Here is a 19,685-nt window from a genome sequence, read left to right as displayed (position 1 = left end):
AGGTTTCAGTTTCGGATGTACCACATTCTGTTTACTAGATGCTGTACAAAACTGATTGAACCTTGGTTGATGTGTCTGTTCATATATAGCCAAAAGGCATAAACATGCACAGAAATCGAACATACCCTTAATAAAATGAACATGCCCCAAATTAACCGTAACACTTTATTTTCTCTTAATCTTTCATTGTCTACAGAGGAGGTTCTAGAACTTCAAAACTCGATGGATTCCCAAACACTTTTTACAAGAACTCTGGAACTCGTCCCACAGCTAACAAATATATGAGTGGGGCCACCAACTTAATCCCCTTCCCCCAACACCTACTACCTCAAATAATCTATCCCAACCAAGAAGAATTTATTAAAATATGTATTGAAGTTCAGTTGTCAAGATCATATGCTCTAATCAATATTAGCTTTCTATTTCTACCCAACTTCCAAGGTCTCTAATGCTGGCTTCATCTCATCTGGTTTTCCTGATTACAAATGCTACACAAAGGAGTTCCCTTTGTCCTATCTAATACTTGCTCTAGCCTTGGAAACCATAGCAAAAACAATTATGTCTAACCAAGGGGTACAGGTTATAATGAAAAAACAGCTACATAAATCATGACTCTTTGCTCATAATATTTTAAACTAATGGTAACCCCCCACAAGACTACTCTACAAACTATTCATACTACAGAACAGTGAAATTTCATACTACATACTGAATACCCTAAATTCATCCTGAAGCTGAAACCATTTTTTGATGCACTTTGCTTTGTGTATGGGAGGGGGGCACTGTCATGCTGAAACAGGAAAGGGCCTTCATCTAACTGTTGTCATAATGTTGGAAGCACACAATTCTCTAGAATGTTATTGTATGTTGTAGCAGTAAGCTTTCCCTTCCCTGGAACTAAGTGGCCCTGGCCAAACCATGAAAAAGAGCCCAATCCCATTTTTTCTCCTTCGCCAGACTTTACAGTTGGCAGTACACATTCTCCTGGCATTTGTCAAACCCAGATTCATTCCGCAGACTGCCAGATGGTGAAACGTGACTCATCACGCCAGGGAACGCGTTTCCACTGTTCTAGATTCCAAAAGGTGGTTTGATTTGCACCACTGAACTCAACAATTGGTATTGCGCATGGTGATCTGAAGCTTGTCTACCGTTGCTCGGTCATGGAAACCCAGTCTATAACGCTCCTGACGAACAGTTCTTGTGCTGACAATGCTTCCAGGGGCAGTTTGGAACATTGAACGGAGTGTTGCACCCAAAGACAGTGAATTTTTACACACAAACTGTACAACTCTCTCAACTCAGTAACTACTTTTACATATTACCAACAATATCCCTCCCAAGTTCTACTCTTCAATATCTGACACATGAAATCTCACTATCAAACTGAGTTAACAAAAGGAATGCACACAGTAAAATACATACTTGACTCCCAATTCTTTGCTACCATTTCTAAACTATATTCCAGGTTCGATTACCTAACCAAGATTTCTATATATACCTCCAAGTAAAGCATTATTTACATTCACTGTTGGGAAACAAAGATAAACTAAAGACCCGCCCTCCATTTATCGAAAAGATTTTAACTAACCCTCCCAAGCGTACTACTTTGAAGAAACCCCACTTTATTTTTAAAAAAATGGGAACAAGAAATGCAAAAGTATCTACAACCCAAAGTGTCCAACTTAACCTTAACTGTTCAGATATGGTCCTTCTCATATCGCGCAACCCATCTCAAATCATTATAAAAAAGTTACTAACTAGAACCTAACCACCACCAGATTACTTACACAAAATGAGCTTCGATTTGTCTCCTTTGTGCTGGAGTGAATGCAAAGCCAGAGCTGACCTGATCAATAGCATTTGAACAGTTCCAAAAATAATTTTCCTATGGTCACAGATATTCCATTCAGTGTCCAAGATTGTGGGCCACCAAATAACCCCAGAACAGACTATTTTCACCCTTATACCCTTCTCTTCCCTCCTTCACTTTCTCCAGTTACAGTATTGATTATGCATAATTTTGTATGCACCCTTTGATGCCTTACATATGTGTATATTTTCTAACTCTTGCTTCTTCAAGTGATACTTTTTTTTCATGTATGTCTGGCTCAATCGATCATTTTGTGACCTGTTATACTGTATTTGCCTTTGTAAAACTCAATAAAAATGTTTATTCAACAAAAAACAACCTCTTACAAGAATATGAGTGTGGCATATATTTGACTTAGATACAGAACAGGATTCTCTATTCCAATTTTCTCTTGAACTTCAGTCTTTTCAATGACTGTACTCACTAATAGAGGAGAAGGGTCCTCATCATACCAAGGTTTAAGGAGATTGACGTGGTATATTTGTCCCTTCCTACTCCTCCCAAATTTATGAACCCTGTAATTGACAGGGTCGACATTCTCTAGGACTTCATATGGATCTTACCAGTGGGCGAAAAATTTGTTTTCCTGGGTTGGGACCAGAACCAAGACATTGTCCCCAGGACTGAAAGATCAAACTACAGCAGTTTTATCATAACTTCACTTTTGCCATTTCATATCTAAAAGTACCACAAGTCATAAAACTGTCAAGCAGACCTGGTTAATGTAACATATTGCTAACATATGCTACCATCTGGAAAAACATAGTTCTTCTGGAATGCAAATGTCAAACAAGTCACACAAATGGTATCTGGCTTATATTCTCTTAGGCAAAGATCATACTTACAATATTTGCTTTACACTCATGTCCCCTGCAGAGCTCTGTGTACGAGTTGTAACGGACATATACAACCCAGCTGCCAATGAACACCGCCAGCCATGAGAAAAAAAGGTATTTGATCCGCATATATGACAAGCGAGCCTGCAGAAATACAGAACAGTCCAGTTACAATGTTCATACCGACAAACCAGGATAATCTTACAATACACAATGAAATAACAGTACTGGGGCATTCCGATGTCACGGGTGGGACACTGGCAGTGAGGTTTTCTTATCAAAAGAGGCTCTCTCTCTCATATTATGAAGTATATTTATATTATTATGGTAGTTTTCATACAGTGTGCATGATATTATAACATGTGTATGGTATCTCTTTATTTGCATCGCTAGGTATGGCGCTGTTGATTTTTAAACTTTTGTCATGGGGGGGACAGAAAGCAGACATACCTTCAATCAGGTGGGATAAACGTTAGAATTTACCCATTGTGAAGAAAGAACTTGGTGTAGAATATGTTACAAAAAACAAGAAGAACTAGTTTTATGAAAAATATTGATTTTTTTTATTTTGTCACGGGTAGGACAACAATGTGTCATGGGTGACACGGTGCAAAATAATTATTTTTATGTATGTAAAATAAAAAAAGTGCACTTCTATTGATATATAATCATTTTTGTAATTTAACAAATTAATCTCATTACAAATATTATTGTTTTGAGTACAGATTTTTTCGTTTTTTACATTCCACTTTTAACCCTGTTCAAACACATCCACCATAGCAGGAAACTCATAAAAAAATACCACCTCTCACTATTTTAAGAACTGGTGTAGGCAACACAAAATTTTTATAATTTTCACTTGTTTTGAACATTTTTCCATTTTCCCCAACATCTTCCAAAAACATTACATTCACAGAAGCTCTGTGCAATGCTAACACATCTGTAGAGAGCAGTCTTTCTGGAAGATGTTTTGAACCTGCTGTTACATCGGCATCTTCAGGTGGCTGTATTTAAATAACTTCCGGTCGGGAGGTACGATCTTCGTACTGTCAGATTCAGAGTACACTTGGGAGATTCGCAGTTTGAAAACTCTGAACGTTTTGTACTCAGACTGAAAAGTGTGCCCGACAATCAAAGTCTGTTTGTCATGGCCCTGCAGATAGTAGTAGTGACTGTACCCCATCAATACCAATTAGTGTTCCATCTTTGATCTAGCATTTCCTTGTTTTCTTCAATTTCTTCAGGAGTAACACGTATGATCTCAAATTTTTTCTACCGACGGGCGTGGTGCTGAAACAAAGTCTTTAGAATTCTCACCCTGAAATCTGCGCTGTTTTAAGTGCTCCACACAGCCAGGGCTGGTGCTAGGGTCCTCGGCGCCCTAGGCACAATTTCAAAATCCCCCCCAGCACACTGCCCCACCCCCTGGGTCTCAATGCAGCCCCCCCCCCCCCCCCCCGGGGTCTAAATGTTCCCCTCCCCTCTCTTTCCTTACCTTAAAGGCGACTCCATAAAGATGCTCCTCGCTGCTGGGTCCCGTCCCTCACTGACACTGTCGGGCCGTGATGATGATGTCACGCCCGACAGTCAGTGAGGGGAGGGGGAGTGGAGGAGAGGAGTCGGCAGGACGGTCCGCCCCATCAGCTGTTGGAGGGCAGGGCGGCGGTCGCGATCCATGGCCCCTTGCCCCTCCCTGTGGATCTATCTGAGGCTGAGCGGCGGCCGCAGAAGGTATGCTCAGCGGTCGCCGCACAGTATTAAAGTAAAACAGTATTAAAGTACAATACTTCTGTGGCGCCCACCAGAGCCCGGCGCCCTAGGCAACTGCCTAACCTTGCCTAATGGGAGCACCGGGCCTGCACACAGCACGTTTTACTATGGCTCTAATCCCATCAACGATCCCCTTGCCATGGGATGTGGCAATGTGGCAAATAAGTACCATTGTCCCTCCACTCCAAAGTCTTCTTTCATAAAACAAAGATTCAATATTGTAAATCTATTCTTAAATTGGGCTGCTGCCCCATTGGAAAATATTGTGATGTTTAGTAAATTGAACTAATTTTTCAATAAAGTTACAATTCTTTTCAGGTAGACAATCGCTGACCATTGCAAAGGAACATTTTTCTTCCCATAAACACCATGCACAAGCAGTAAATATAGTGACCTGACTGTGGATCCAATGCACTGACTGTATTTCATCTTGGGTCACTGCAGAGAAATTTTCTGCAAAATCACTTTGCAGTACAGCCTCGCCTTCCTTTAGATTTTCAGTCATGTCAGTGAATGTTTGAGACTAAATTCTGATTTTTGAATCAAAGTTACTGTGAATTTAACTCAGCGATACGATCTTCAAGTGAGCCTTCAGTCTCAACTAATTTGGGGCGACAATCAATTTCTTTCCACTGGTTCCAGACAGGCGCGGGCTGGGAGAGGGAAGCCCGGGGGGCACACAGGCGGCCGCATCACAAGAAACGGGATGCGGCTGCGTCCTGTGCGCTGACGCGGCCGCATCTGATGTCATCAGATGTGGCCGCGGTGAAAATAGCCTATATTGCATCCGGGGGGCGGCCGGCCGGCCTACCCCCGGGCCCTAATAGCCGTCTGACTGAGCGGCCCGGGGGGCCGCTGCCCCCTGTCCCCCGGGGCCAGCCCGCCCCTGGTTCCAGATAATCTTGTTATATATTTCTGATGCCATCATCAGAAATTAATGTTCTGAGATCTTTGGAGGTTCTAATGCTGTTGGTCTCAGTCTTGGTGTTCAAGTTGTCACTTGTGGGACAGTTTAAAAAAAGGTTAAAATCCTGGTAATGCAACTGTATAATTCAATGAATGATTTTTAGAGGTACTGAATTTAAGCAAATGCTTCCTTCTGACCAACTGTACACCCAACCTCAAAACCATTATCTCACTACAAAGACTTTTGTATGTTTTTTGTCATCGGCAGGACAATTAAATCACTCTGTTTTTGCAAGATAAATACTATACATAAACTCACCTTTTCAAACAAATTCTTGAATCTTGAAGTAAACACTTTAAATAGCATCCAGACTCACTAAGCCCTTGCAGAACATAAACAGCTGATACATATGTAATGGTGGCAAGTTTAGAAACCAAACTTCTTCAGTAGGCAGCTACAAACATATGAATTTCTACCATGATTTAAGGCAATAAATGGTGCTGCAAAAAAATATTTTTCTTTCATTGAATGTTACATTTAAGGTATTTACTAACAAAATAATTAAAAATTGAACTTTGATGATGATTTTGAAAAAAACACTGGTCAGGTTCAACTTCTAATGGGATACCCCTACTTTACATTTGCAAAGCATTTCATATAACCTGGAACAGGCCTGGGCAACCTGTGGCTCTTCAGGTGTTGTGAAACTACAATTCCCAGCATGCTTAACCAGCAGATAGCTGGCAGACTATGCTGGGACTTTCACAATACCTGGAGAGTCTAGAACAGGCCTGTCTAACCTGCGGCCCTCCAGGTGTTGTAAAACTACAAGCCCCAGCATGCTTTGCCAGTAGACAACCTGTTGATAGCTGGAAGGGCTTGCTGGGACTTGTAGTTTTACAACATCGGGAGGGCCGCAGGTTGGACAGGCCTGGTCTAGAACATATTTATAGAGGTCTACATTTCTTTGGAATTGTTTGAAATTTCCAATGTGGAGTACTTGGTAAGAACTCCATGAGAAACTAAACCACTTTCAAATTTCTAGTAATTGTATCTCTGTTACGCTATTGAAGCACATTGCTTGTAGAATGTTAAGCCAAGATTATAATTCTCTTTTATTACTGTAAGACTGCACAAAGCATCAACAAATTACATTTCGAAGTCTGACAAGTTCTAGAGATGAATGTTGTTATATTGTATTGTGTACCCATAGACAAATGCCAAACAGACCCCAAGACCAAACGCAACACCAAATAAAATATATAAGTATAAGAAATAACATCAAATACCAGGGAGTGTATTTACTAAACTGCGGGTTTGAAAAATTGGAGATGTTGCCTATAACAACCAATCAGATTCTAGCTGTCATTTTGTAAAACATACTACATAAATGATAGCTAGAATCTGATTGGTTGCTACTGGCAACATCTCCACGTTTTAAAACCCACAGTTTAGCAAATATACCCCCAGAAGTCTTTCAAACAAAACAAGTGAATTAAATGAATGATGGTCATATAAGCATTATGATCATGGATAGAAAAACATGGCTTGTTGAGACTCATAACATAATTTTAAGAAAAGGATAGGATATTATATAGAGGAGGACTTTGTCCCTATATAATAGCTTGATTTGAGTTTCCCTATAGCCTGAACAGAGTAGCGGCAGTCATTCAACTTTGCAATTCATTAGAATCTACTTACATCAGTGAACCATGATGCGGTTTGTGCCACTAGTTTCTAGTGAATCGATATGCTTAATATTGCTTCAGTTCTGCCAATAATATTTTTACATTTTCTTTTAACTCTACCAAAGCAAATTTGACATTGATTTTTGGGACATATCGCTCTTTCTTGTCGGAACAGGGTCAAGTGAATATATTTTAAAATTATAGGCAGTATATGGGGTAATAAATTAGAGGGTTAAGCACTTTCTAGTGATTCTTCCATCGAGGGAGCGGTCTAAGGCGCATATTCAATTCAGAAAATATCTGCACACGAGGTGCCTCTGGAAAACAGCCGCGAGACACCCTGCGGGGTGCGAGCCCACCCCATAGAGGTGCAAGCAAAAATCTGCATTACTTTTTACCGTAGTTCTGAGGAATTTCGCAGGCAATTGAATCTGCCCCTAAATGTGGACTTTTGTAGTACCTAGTCGCAAAAAAAATAGCCCAAGATAGTCTACATGCCACTATGAGAGAAATCGTGGCAACAAGCACAAATCTAAATAGTAAAATGTTTCAAAACTGTGGTAGAATCAGTGGTCCGGTATACGATGGCATGCCATACAGACACTTCCTCTGCTGCCTTCATTGTAAAACTATTAAATTCCATTCACTTACATTTTCCATAACACTACTTCTAAATTTCCATTTTGACCCCTGAATAGAACTAGAGATCTTTAAAATCTATTTAGAAATGCATTTCCCTATCATTTCCTCACTTCATATTGATAAAAGCAGCAATTACAAATAAGCATTACATCTGTATGGATCACTGTTGAGGTGGAGGCTCTAAATGATTTCTAGGCAGATAAAATGTTTTAGGCTAGTAATGCAAAGAGGGGAGGGGATGATGTTAAATACTTCAAAGGGCACAAATAGTCTCAGGTGGCCTGTTCAGCATATGTCTGTCGCAGAACAGACAGTCACCAAATCTGTGGATTTCCATCTAATATCCTAATTCCCTCCTGACATAAGCCTAGTATAACTATATAAAGTTAAGGCTCTTGTAAAGACAGGAGGATATTGGTATTTAAAGGTGTAGTCTTGTCAATTAACAAGGTGGTGTGAAGAACAGAGCTTTTAGCTTGCAGATTCCCTGGCTACAGAACTCAGAGGTGAGAATTCTTGACTTAAGTATGCTTGGAACATAAGAAGATTAAGCTTTGTTAGTATATGAATAGATATACTTATCTTAATGACATCACAGAAAAGGGATGAGGCAGAAAAATTTGGTTCCTAAAAACCCTTGTAAAGCTATCTTAGGTGTCAATCTTTTTGGTATCAATCTAATTGAAAGCTGTTCGACTTCCGCCATTTCCTCAGCATACAGAGTGTATGTAAGTGTTCTATTTTTTATAATTTTTATTCCTTTTATTTTTCCTAACTGTTATTGCATTTATTTCATATGGCAATTGGTAAAAATGTATATCATATCCAAAGACCTGTACATTTTTACATTAAATCTAAACTTTAGTAAGTTTGTCCATAAGATTTTTTTTTTCTTTTAAACGAGAAGTACTGCTTGGCTGTGTTAATCCTTTGAATGTCAGTGTGCTTGGTGTTATCTATTTGAATGCTAGTGTGTGATGTGTTAACCCGTTGAATGCTAAGGTGTGAAATGTTAACAATTTGGCTACCAGAGAGGATAGTGTGTGCAGCAGAGTTTTTTTACTGACTTAATACAATAGATCAGGGGTCTGCAACCTTTTTCTATCAGTGCGCTGGCAAAAATCTTTTCAAGCCCAGGTGTGTCAATTGTATACACACATAATATACACTATATGGACTAAAGTATTTGGCCACACCTGTTAATTATTGAATTGAGGTGTTTCAATCAGAACCGTTGCCAGAAGTGTATCAAATCAAGCACCTAACCATGCAGTCCCCATTTGAAAACATTTGTGATACAAAATTGGTCATTCTGAAGAGCTCAGTGACTACAAGTGTGGTACTGTGATAGGATGCCACCTCTGCAATAAGATGGTTCATGAAATTTCATCCTAGCTGCATATTGCACAGTCAACTGTAAGTGATATTATTAGAAAGTGGAAGTGTTTAGGAACAATAGCAACTCAGCCACGAAGCGGAAGACCACGTAAAATCCCAGAGCGGGGTCAATGACTGCTAAGGCGCATGGTGTGTAAAAGTTGCCAACGCTCTGCTGATTCCATAGCTGAAGAGTTACAAACTGCTACTGCCATTAATGTAAGCACAAAAACTGTGCTGTGGGAGCTTAATGGAATGGGTTTCCATGGCCGCGCAGCTGCATGCAAGCCTCACATCATCAAGACCAATGACAAGTGTCGGATGGAGTGGTATTTAACGCACCGACACTGGACTGTGGAGCAGTGGATACATGTTCTATGGAGTGACAAATCGCGTTTCTCTGTTTGGCAGTCAGATGGACTAGTCTGTGTTTGGTGGATGCCGGGAGAACATTACCTGCCTGACTGCATTATGCCAACTGTGAAGTTTGGTGGAGGAGGGATAATGGTATAGGGCTGTTTTTCAGGGTTTGGGCTAGGCCCCTTATCTCCAGTGAAGGGCAGTCATAATGCTTCAGCATATTCCAACATGACTGTGCCCCAGTTCAAGCAAGGACTACAAAGACATGGTTTGATGAGTTCGGTGTGAAAGAACTTGACTGGCCCACACAGAGCCCTGATCTCAACCCCATCCCACCTTTGGGATGAACTGGAATGGAGATTGTGAGCCAGGCCTTCTCATCCAACATCAGTGCCTGACCTCATAAATGCTCTACAGAATGAACGGGCACAAATTCCCACAGAAACACTCCAACATGTTGTGAAAAACCTTCCAAGAAGAGTGGAAGCTGTTATCGTTGCAAAAGGGGATCCAACACCATATTAAAGTATATGTATTTGAATACAATGTCCTTACAGTTCCTGTTGGTGTAATGGTCAAGCGTCCAAATACTTTTGTCCATATAGTATATATGTTGGTCGAAGTGTGTTTTGGTATACAGTGGTATGCCATACGGCACTTCTTTTACTGTTTTTATCGCAAAACTATCAAATTCCATTCACTTACATTTTCCATACTGCCACTACTAAATTTCCTCTTTGACCACTGTGTATATATATATTTATATATTATTTAATTATTCTTATTTTATCATGCTAATATCATTATAATATTAATAGTAATGGGCCCAATAAGTAGATGTTCATGTTATGTCACATAGTTGTGCCCCAGATCATATTATGCCTCATTTTTGTGCCCCCAGTTCCTGTTATCCCTCATATTTGTGCCCCCAGGTTCTGTTACCCCTCAAAGCTGTGCCCCCAGTTCCTGTTGTCCATCATACTTAACTCTGGAGTCAGCATCGTTCCATGGGAGCTGCTTCCCTAAAGCAGCCGAAGAGGACTGAAACGGAGCTGCTGCGCATGCTTCCATTTCACCCATCCTCGGTTTCACAGCTCCGGAGCGCCAGCGTGCCAGACAGAAGTGGTCCGAGTGCCACTTCTGGCATGTGTGTGGGGTGTTGCAGACTGCTGCAAAAAATGATGGCAGTGATAAAGTTGTGTATGGAGGTGAGAGAACTGTTTTGAGGTGGGATTCAGCTAGATATGTAACACTGAGAATAGCCAATTGTAGTAATAGAATTCCAAGTGTCACAAATAAATACCTTTAAAACTTCACCTTTTGTTTTTTTTAGTTAGCTGGCCACACTAGTTAATGCAACGCTTCTTCTCCATCTTATGAATGAGAATGATTTTAAATCTATGTGTTACAGTTGGTCAGGGAGTTGAAAGCAAATCTCTAATGACTCAGGTTCTGGAATGTCTCTTTGGAGACTAAAGCAAAAGTAGTAAAGAAATTGGATATATGCAGTCAGTAGTGCTTCTTTATATGAGCCAACTGCAAGGGAGAGGTCAGTTAGAATTAAGTCAGCTTAGCTTCTTGATGAACTGACAATGACGTAACAATGGGGAAATTATAGAGGAGTATAAAGGAAAGACTGTGTAATAAACAAAGGTACAGCACGGCTCTGTTCGGATTTTAAATTAGCTTATTCAAGGTTAAACAATCATACACAAAATCGAAAACCGAACAACTTTAACCCTATATATAAATTGTCCCTTGTCCATTGTTTACTGTATATGTTAAAGGATATAAAACATTCTTGCTATAGGCCTTTATCTACACCACCAATTAAAGCAATACCGTGTGGACAATAAATAAAGGCACAATGTTCTATGCAGGAAACATAATTTGCCTTTTTCTGTGGAGTTTTTCCATATCTGCTTCACAACTGGCATTGAGGATCAATACAGTTGTGAGAACCATTACAATAAATAGATCCATTTTTATTTCACAACTTTAGCAGCATTCTGAATTGTGTAGGCTATACATATGGTTCTGATCTATGTTATAGCAATTACCTTACACAGTGATGAGGTGGTTTTCTTTTTTCAATTTAGAACTTGCTGTGTGTCTTATGCATTGCTCCTTAGCAGCTCTGCACATGATATATATATATATATATTTATATTAAATCTGATTAAATTAGATTCAATGTTATCATCATCTTTGGGTTTATTGGTTAGATAGGCACACTGGTTAATGCAATGCTTCTTCTCCTTCCTATGTATGAGAATGACTTTAAATCTATGTGTTATATATACAATGATATCAATGTAACTTTGCGAAAACATACACTGGTCAGCCACAACATTAAAACCACTGACAAGTGAAGTGAATAACATTGATTATCTCGTTACAATGGCACCTGTCAATGGGGTGGGATACTAGTAGGTTAATTGACTGCTATCAAATTGACCCTAGTCTCTCTCTCCATGTCTGTCTGTGTGTTACGAAATTTAGACTGTAAGCTCCAATGGGGCAGGGACTGATGTACAGATAACTCACAGTCCCGCAGAATTAGTGGCGCTATATAAATAAATGGTGATGGTGATGATATATTAGGCAGCAAGTGAACAGTCAGTTCTTGAAGTTGATATGTTGGAAGCAGAAAATATGGGCAAGAGTAAGGATCTTAGCGACTCTATGATGACTAGACTGTGTCAGAGCATCTCCAAAACGTCAGGTCGTGTGGGGTGTTCCCAGTATGCAGTGGTTAGTACCTACTAAAAGTGGTCCAAGGAAAGACAACGGATGAACTCGCGACAGGCTCATAGGTGTCCAAGGCTCATTGATGCGCAATGGGAGCAAAGGCTAGCCCATCTGATCCAATCCCAGAGAAGAGCTACTCTGGCGCAAATTGCTGAAAAAGTTAATGCTGGTTATGCTAGACAGGTGTCAGAACACACAGTGAATCACAGCTTGCTGCATATGGGGCTACAATGGGCAAATGTGTTCCAGAAATGGACCATGGAAGAAGGTAGCCTTGTTTGATGAATCACATTTCGTTTACATCACGTGGATGGCCGGATGTGTGTGCATTGTTTAACTGAGGAAGACATGGCACCAGTATGTACTATGGGAAGAAGGCAAGATGACTGGGCAATGTTCTGCTGGGAAACCTTGGTTCCTGGCATTCATGTGGATGTTACTTTAACATGTACCACCTACCTAAACATAGAAATGGTATTCCTTGATGACAGTGGCCTCTGTCAGCAGGATAATGCACCCTGCCACACACCAAAAATTGTTCAGGAGGAACATGACAAGGAGTTGAAGGTGCTGACTTGGCCTCCAAATTCCCCAGATCTCAATCCAATTGAGTATCTGGGGGCTGTGCTGGAAAAACAAGTCGGAGTCATGGAGGCCCCACCTCCCAACTTACAGGACTTAAAGAATCTGCTGCCAACGTCTTGGTGCCAGATACCACAGGACACCTAAATTGGTCTTGTGGAATTCATGCCTCGACAGGTCAGAGCTGTTCTGTTGGCACGTGGGGGACCTACACAATATTAGGCAGGTGGTTTTAGCTGATCGTTGTATAGTGGTATTGGCTTCATTTGCACACACCACTAAATTTCAGTAACATATTTAAACATATTATCTATATCATATTTATATCCTTGCTCCACCATTGAGTTGGAGGAAAACTGAATAGAAATGGTAGACCCTCATCTAAATTATGTTATAAGATGAAACCAAACACATGTTGTACCATTAACCTCCGTAGTAACATATTCGGTCCACTCTCACTCTGTAGAAGCACATTCGACCCCATCTCACCTCTGTAGTAACACATTCGACCCCATCTCACCTCTGTAGTAACACATTCGGCCCACTCTCACCTCTGTAGTAACACATTCGGCCCACTCTCACCTCTGTAGTAACACAGTCGGCCCACTCTCACCTCTGTAGTAACACAGTCGGCCCACTCTCACCTCTGTAGTAACACAGTCGGCCCACTCTCACCTCTGTAGTAACACAGTCGGCCCACTCTCACCTCTGTAGTAACACAGTCGGCCCACTCTCACCTCTGTAGTAACACAGTCGGCCCACTCTCACCTCTGTAGTAACACAGTCGGCCCACTCTCACCTCTGTAGTAACACAGTCGGCCCACTCTCACCTCTGTAGTAACACAGTCGGCCCACTCTCACCTCTGTAGTAACACAGTCGGCCCACTCTCACCTCTGTAGTAACACAGTCGGCCCACTCTCACCTCTGTAGTAACACAGTCGGCCCACTCTCACCTCTGTAGTAACACAGTCGGCCCACTCTCACCTCTGTAGTAACACAGTCGGCCCACTCTCACCTCTGTAGTAACACAGTCGGCCCACTCTCACCTCTGTAGTAACACAGTCGGCCCACTCTCACCTCTGTAGTAACACAGTCGGCCCACTCTCACCTCTGTAGTAACACAGTCGGCCCACTCTCACCTCTGTAGGAGCACATTCGGCCCACTCTCACCTCTGTAGGAGCACATTCGGCCCACTCTCACCTCTGTAGGAGCACATTCGGCCCACTCTCACCTCTGTAGGAGCACATTCGGCCCACTCTCACCTCTGTAGGAGCACATTCGGCCCACTCTCACCTCTGTAGGAGCACATTCGGCCCACTCTCACCTCTGTAGGAGCACAATCGGCCCACTCTCACCTCTGTAGGAGCACATTCTGCCCACTCTCACCTCTGTAGTAACACATTCGGCCCACTCTCACCTCTGTAGTAATACAGTCGACCCACTCTCACCTCTGTAGTAACACAGTCGGCCCACTCTCACCTCTGTAGTAACACAGTCGGCCCACTCTCACCTCTGTAGTAACACATTTGGCCCACTCTCACCTCTGTAGTAACACATTCGGCCCACTCTCACCTCTGTAGTAACACAGTCGGCCCACTCTCACCTCTGTAGGAGCACATTCGGCCCACTCTCACCTCTGTAGGAGCACATTCGGCCCACTCTCACCTCTGTAGGAGCACATTCGGCCCACTCTCACCTCTGTAGTAATACATTCGGCCCACTCTCACCTCTGTAGGAGCACATTCGGCCCACTCTCACCTCTGTAGTAGCACATTCAGCCCACTCTCACCTCTGTAGTAATACATTCGGCCCACTCTCACCTCTGTAGCAATACATTCGGCCCACTCTCACCTCTGTAGTAACACATTCGGTCCACTCTCACCTCTGTAGTAACAGATTCATCACCCCACCCCATTAGCAGCACATTCCCCTGCACATTACTTACCTATCCTCCCATGGAGACCCAACAGCCATGTTGAGAACTGGTACAATGTCGGAGCTGATAAAGTAGTATTTCTCTCCCAGCCTCTAGTGTCTCCCTGTATCTGTAGGGGCCATGCGGGTAGGGCCAGCAGCACCATTAGGCAGTTGCCCAGGGCACCAGGCACTGGGGGGGGGGGGGTTGTATAAAAAAAAAAATAATGTCTCTGAATGAGACACTGTTAGTGTAATGCTGGCAGCGTCCACCAGTCCTACACAGCTTGTATATTACCAGGGAAGGGGCGGTCATTGAAATGATGTCACACACACGTATTGCTCATTGACTCAGTAGAGGACAGCAGCAAGACGCCCTCCTTCACTGCTTCACTCCCACCCAAACTCCAGCCCTAGGAGAGCAGAGGACAGAGAAATGGCTACCATGAATTAGAGTAGCCCAGAATAGCAGAAGTTCAGCTGAGCACAGCCACTGGAAATTGATAGGAGCAATAGCATTGTGCATAAAATACTGTATAGTTAAAGGTAAATGACTTTACTTGATAAGTCTAAAGAAATACAAGGACCACCTAAGTTACATAGATACAGCATTAAACTGGTGGGAAGCAGGGGGAACGTGATTGAAAAGCTGTAGGACACCAGGGGCATATGAGAAAAAAGCTGAAGGGCAGCAGGAGTCATGTATGAGAAAATATGGTGTTCAGCAAGTATAGAAAAGTTGGTGGGCTGATGGTATGTGAGGGGAAAGCTGGTGGGCAGATGGGATTTTTGTTTAACTTGGTTCTGTAACATTTGAAACATTACCCCTCACCCAACCCCAGAAATCAAGTGTTTTCCCCTAGACAGCGTTCTGCATCAGACATCAGTGCATGTGGGCTGCAGCCTTGCCAGCCAGCCAGGAAGGGGTAAGAGTTATTATTTTTATTTTACAAGAGAGTGAGGCGCAGGGAAGTGGGTATTTGGGGAGGAAGGGTGGGAGACTGAAGCTTTGCTTATGGCGCAGAGTACCTTGGACCTGCCCTGCATGCGGGTTACATGTTGTGTATCAGTGGATAAAAGTGGGTTGGATAAAAGTGTTGCATTGCAGTACTTTAAAAAAAAAAAAAAAAGAAAGAAAAAAAAAAAGCATCCTTGCCAATTGATACACTCCTGAATTTATCTCTGAGTTCAATAACTCTGAAAGATAGAACATTGATCGGCTTTTGCATAATATCAAACATTTGCCACTCTGATCCTGATAGATAATTGAATACATTAGTTGCCTTAATGGTATAATCCTGTAAATCATAGAACCATGGCTATCTGTTGCTTTATTACAAAGAATAATGCAGTTGCTGAGGGTAAAACTCCTGGCTAGGATAATAAAAGGGATATTACAAGCAATGAATCTAGGTAATGCTCACATATCTGTGATGGAGTGTCCTAATTCAGCCCAGATCTGGGGAAATGTTACCAAGTGTTTTGTGAATAAAAGGTAATTTTCTATGAGAAGGAGCCCTTTATCAGCCACTTCCTGAGATTAAATCAATTTAGTTAGAAAAGAGTTAGGAAGATGCCTCATTATGGAGTTTCCTCTAGGACAATCTTGGCATCACGTATCACTGCAGTGTTGGGAAATATGTTTCTCAGGCTCAACAGATGTAGAATCTGAGGAATGTGATTACTTCTTTTTACCAGAATCTTATTCCAAACACAAAGCCAAATGTCTTCTCTTACCATTAAAGACGATGGTCTTCTGGTTACAGCTTCAGATTAGTGAGGTGGATGCAATGATGGTACCGCTAGGTCCGTTTGCCTGGATGCATCGGTTCTGGGGGAAAGAAGACAGTATGTTATATTTACCTGCCTCATGTACTAATTTAAAGGCAAATTATAGTGTCAAGATTTAGAGATGCTTTGTTCAAAAGTAATTATACATTTCAATGAGAATTTGATCAATAAGTAAAAATGAAATAAATAAATATATAAAAATGGAAAAACAAACTAATTTATACTGACTCATCATTACTACAATCTCAGTCTTTCACTGTCTGGGGGCTGCCATAATGGGAGTCTCACACAGCGGGCAGACTTGTGCTGTACTGAACTATCTGAGAGAAAGAATTGTCTATGGAATACAAGTTTATTGAAGAGTTTCAGTTTTACACATAAATGTAACGTAGCTTCATGTAAACATTAAGGGTAACAGAAGACTTGTATGCATCAGAAGGGAAAATACAATAAAATGAAAGGAGGGTGAAATGTTTTGACATTTTTTAATGGTTATATACATTGCTGGCTACAAACGCTGCAGTGGCAGACAATTGGCCTGATTGGATGTGTGGCCTGAAATAACCGCCATGCTGTAGGACAGTGTTGGCTAACCTGTGACACTCCAGGTATTGTGAAACTACAACTCCCAGCATGCTTTGCCAATATATAGCAGCTTATTGCTGCAAGAGAGCATAGTGGACATATTTAAGAATAAACTGTTATTTCAGATATATTATTCAGCTCAGTAATACAGTCTTTATATATATATATATATCTAAATAATATATATATATATATATATATATATATATATATATATATATATATATATATATATCTAAATAATATATATATATATATATATATATATATATATATATATATATATATATATAAAATCATATTTAAAATTGGGTTCTTAATTTCATTTCCTATGATTCAGAATTATACTTTATTGTGCATTTTTTGCAACTCAATGTATTAATATGAATGAAAGATGCTTAAATAATTCTATTATTTATTATTAATGTAAGATTAAATAGCATTCATGGAATGTAGGTCTACCTTTTGTTCAAGTACTAAGAAACAATACCAAGCAAATGACAAGCAATGACAGTTGCGGCCCACTGAATTAGCAGATAAAAGAGAAGACAACAACATGTAAAGAGAAGTAGACGTAGTAAAAAGCAGCAACATATGAGTACTAAACCAATGTTCATGAGCAGACGGCCCATCAGTTCACTAATAACCAGTGACAGCATGTTTTCATGATCATTAATTAGTTCAGCTCACAAAATAGCTTCCTGAACAGTGTGTGTAAATAACTCCCTGCTTTATTTGTGGGCCATAAAGTGGGCACTTACCCAACGCAAACTACATTCATTGACAGGAAGACAACTCCATAGTGAGCAATCATTATGAACATTTATATTGAGAATACAATAAAAAAAAAAGAAAGAAAGAAAGCGAGTGCTATAATTCAGGACCAGGGTATAAAAATAGGCTCCAAATTGAAAGTTTCTCATCACCTGAGAAACAGTTACTAGCTCATTTGTTGTAATACTAGCACGTTAGAACAGGCCAGCTGAGACGCTTTGTAGGATCACAAACTCATTTCTCCCCAGAGCACAATGAAATAATGACGGAGTGCATGATGCAGGGATTACAGTCAGGTAATTGATGTCTTTTTTTATTAGACACCTATAGTTAGTTCATGATTAAGTTCCAGGCCACTAATTACACTGTTAAGCAGTTGACAAGGTGATAATTTTATGAAGTACCAGATCTACTCTATCATTTCACAGAAGTATTACTTTTCACTTGGTTCAATTAATCTACATGTCATAACAGTCATGTTTTCAGAATTTACTTTCTTTAGTGGAAAGTTCAGTACTACCAGTTTGCTGTTTCAAGGATTATTTATTGTGCAATTGCCAACAGGGACCAGTGATGTAAATTAATCTGTGTTTTTACTTTTACTTATCACAGCTCAATAAGAAAACAAGAATAAAATGAATTTTAGTGTCCTTCCTTAAGACTCTTAAGGAAGGACACTAAAATTAATTTTATTCTTAGAGTCCTCTACCCCTTAATCTTGTCAGGCAGCGACAGCATGGAGGGGCTTTTGGGAAAGTAAAGGGAATTGATCAGCAAAAGGAAATTACTGGAAGCCAATGTTAGAACATCCAGCAAGAGGGATTCAATTAGCAATGTCCGCTCACTGCTTTATCTTGATAACGATACAGGTGGGCAGAGTCCATGTCATAATTAAGTGCCAATATATTTTATTATAGCTAGAATAAGCAACAATGACCCAATGTAATTCTAAGATTGCAAAACTAACTCATTGTGAGGTAGACATCTGAAATAATTTGATGAATGCAATTGTAAGTGTTACTTCTATTGCGGTTTACATGGATATAGCAAATTAGTACAAAAATTATATAAATATATATTTTATTTAATTTTTTTAACAAAATAATGTTTTAATTGACCACACCGCTTTTTTTTTTTTTTTTTTACATTGTGGTTTTCAATAAACCCAAAGCAAGCTGTTGAAAAACCCAGGATTTTGGGAAAACCGTGGGTGGGTGCGTGCGTGCGTGCATGCAGGAGCAGAGCAGGTGTTGGGGAAGGGCATTCCATGTATATGTGAACTCCCCTTAGTACTGTGTGCAAACTGTAATGTATCAGAGTGTAGTTTGGCACAACCCCTACTCCCGCTCTCCTCTAGCTCAGCTAGGACGTGGGTATGACATACGTACCAGTGGCACCCAAATACACAGGTGTTTAAACACAGGTTGCGTGCAGCGAACACTAGTGTAGTAGCGCAGTACAGTGTAAATGGGTGCCAGTCCATCTCAGTTCAAATAAAATAAAACTTTATTTCTATTCTTTTACTTCCTCCAGCATATAAGCATAACACGGATGCCACAGTTACAAGCACAACATCTCCAGTACAGTCTCTTACCAGATGTTAAAGGCTTTTAAATACAAATACACATTCTCCTTACTCCACCTGCACAGTACTTACTTACAAATAATGTCACAGTCGCATACCTGGTGCTGGTGGGTGCAGTGGTTCCACATTCTCTTAAATACATTTTTCACTCACTCTCGGTGCACATCATCCCATTACACAGGACTCAGCCTAGTCACAGTCACACTGCTGCCCTCTACACTCCACTTCGGTACAGGTTGTCCTCCTCA

General features: G+C 40.8%; 1 protein-coding gene across 2 annotated transcripts in view; it reads right to left on the bottom strand.

Annotated features, from left to right (window-relative positions):
• Window positions 1-19,685, bottom strand: part of DIPK1A (divergent protein kinase domain 1A) — a 78,456-nt gene that overhangs the window by 9,577 nt on the left and 49,194 nt on the right. For both annotated transcript variants that reach the window (XM_075182368.1, XM_075182369.1), the window contains exons 2-3: window positions 16,440-16,533; window positions 2,719-2,853 (exon numbers count right to left, since the gene is read on the bottom strand). In XM_075182368.1, the coding sequence (XP_075038469.1) occupies window positions 2,719-2,853; window positions 16,440-16,442 (138 nt within the window). In that variant the 5' untranslated portion in view covers window positions 16,443-16,533. The remainder of the gene's footprint in view (window positions 1-2,718; window positions 2,854-16,439; window positions 16,534-19,685) is intronic.

The sequence above is a fragment of the Mixophyes fleayi genome, chromosome 8 (assembly GCF_038048845.1).
Source record: "Mixophyes fleayi isolate aMixFle1 chromosome 8, aMixFle1.hap1, whole genome shotgun sequence".
NCBI lineage: Eukaryota > Metazoa > Chordata > Amphibia > Anura > Limnodynastidae > Mixophyes > Mixophyes fleayi.
This window is presented reverse-complemented; position numbering and strand designations above follow the sequence as displayed.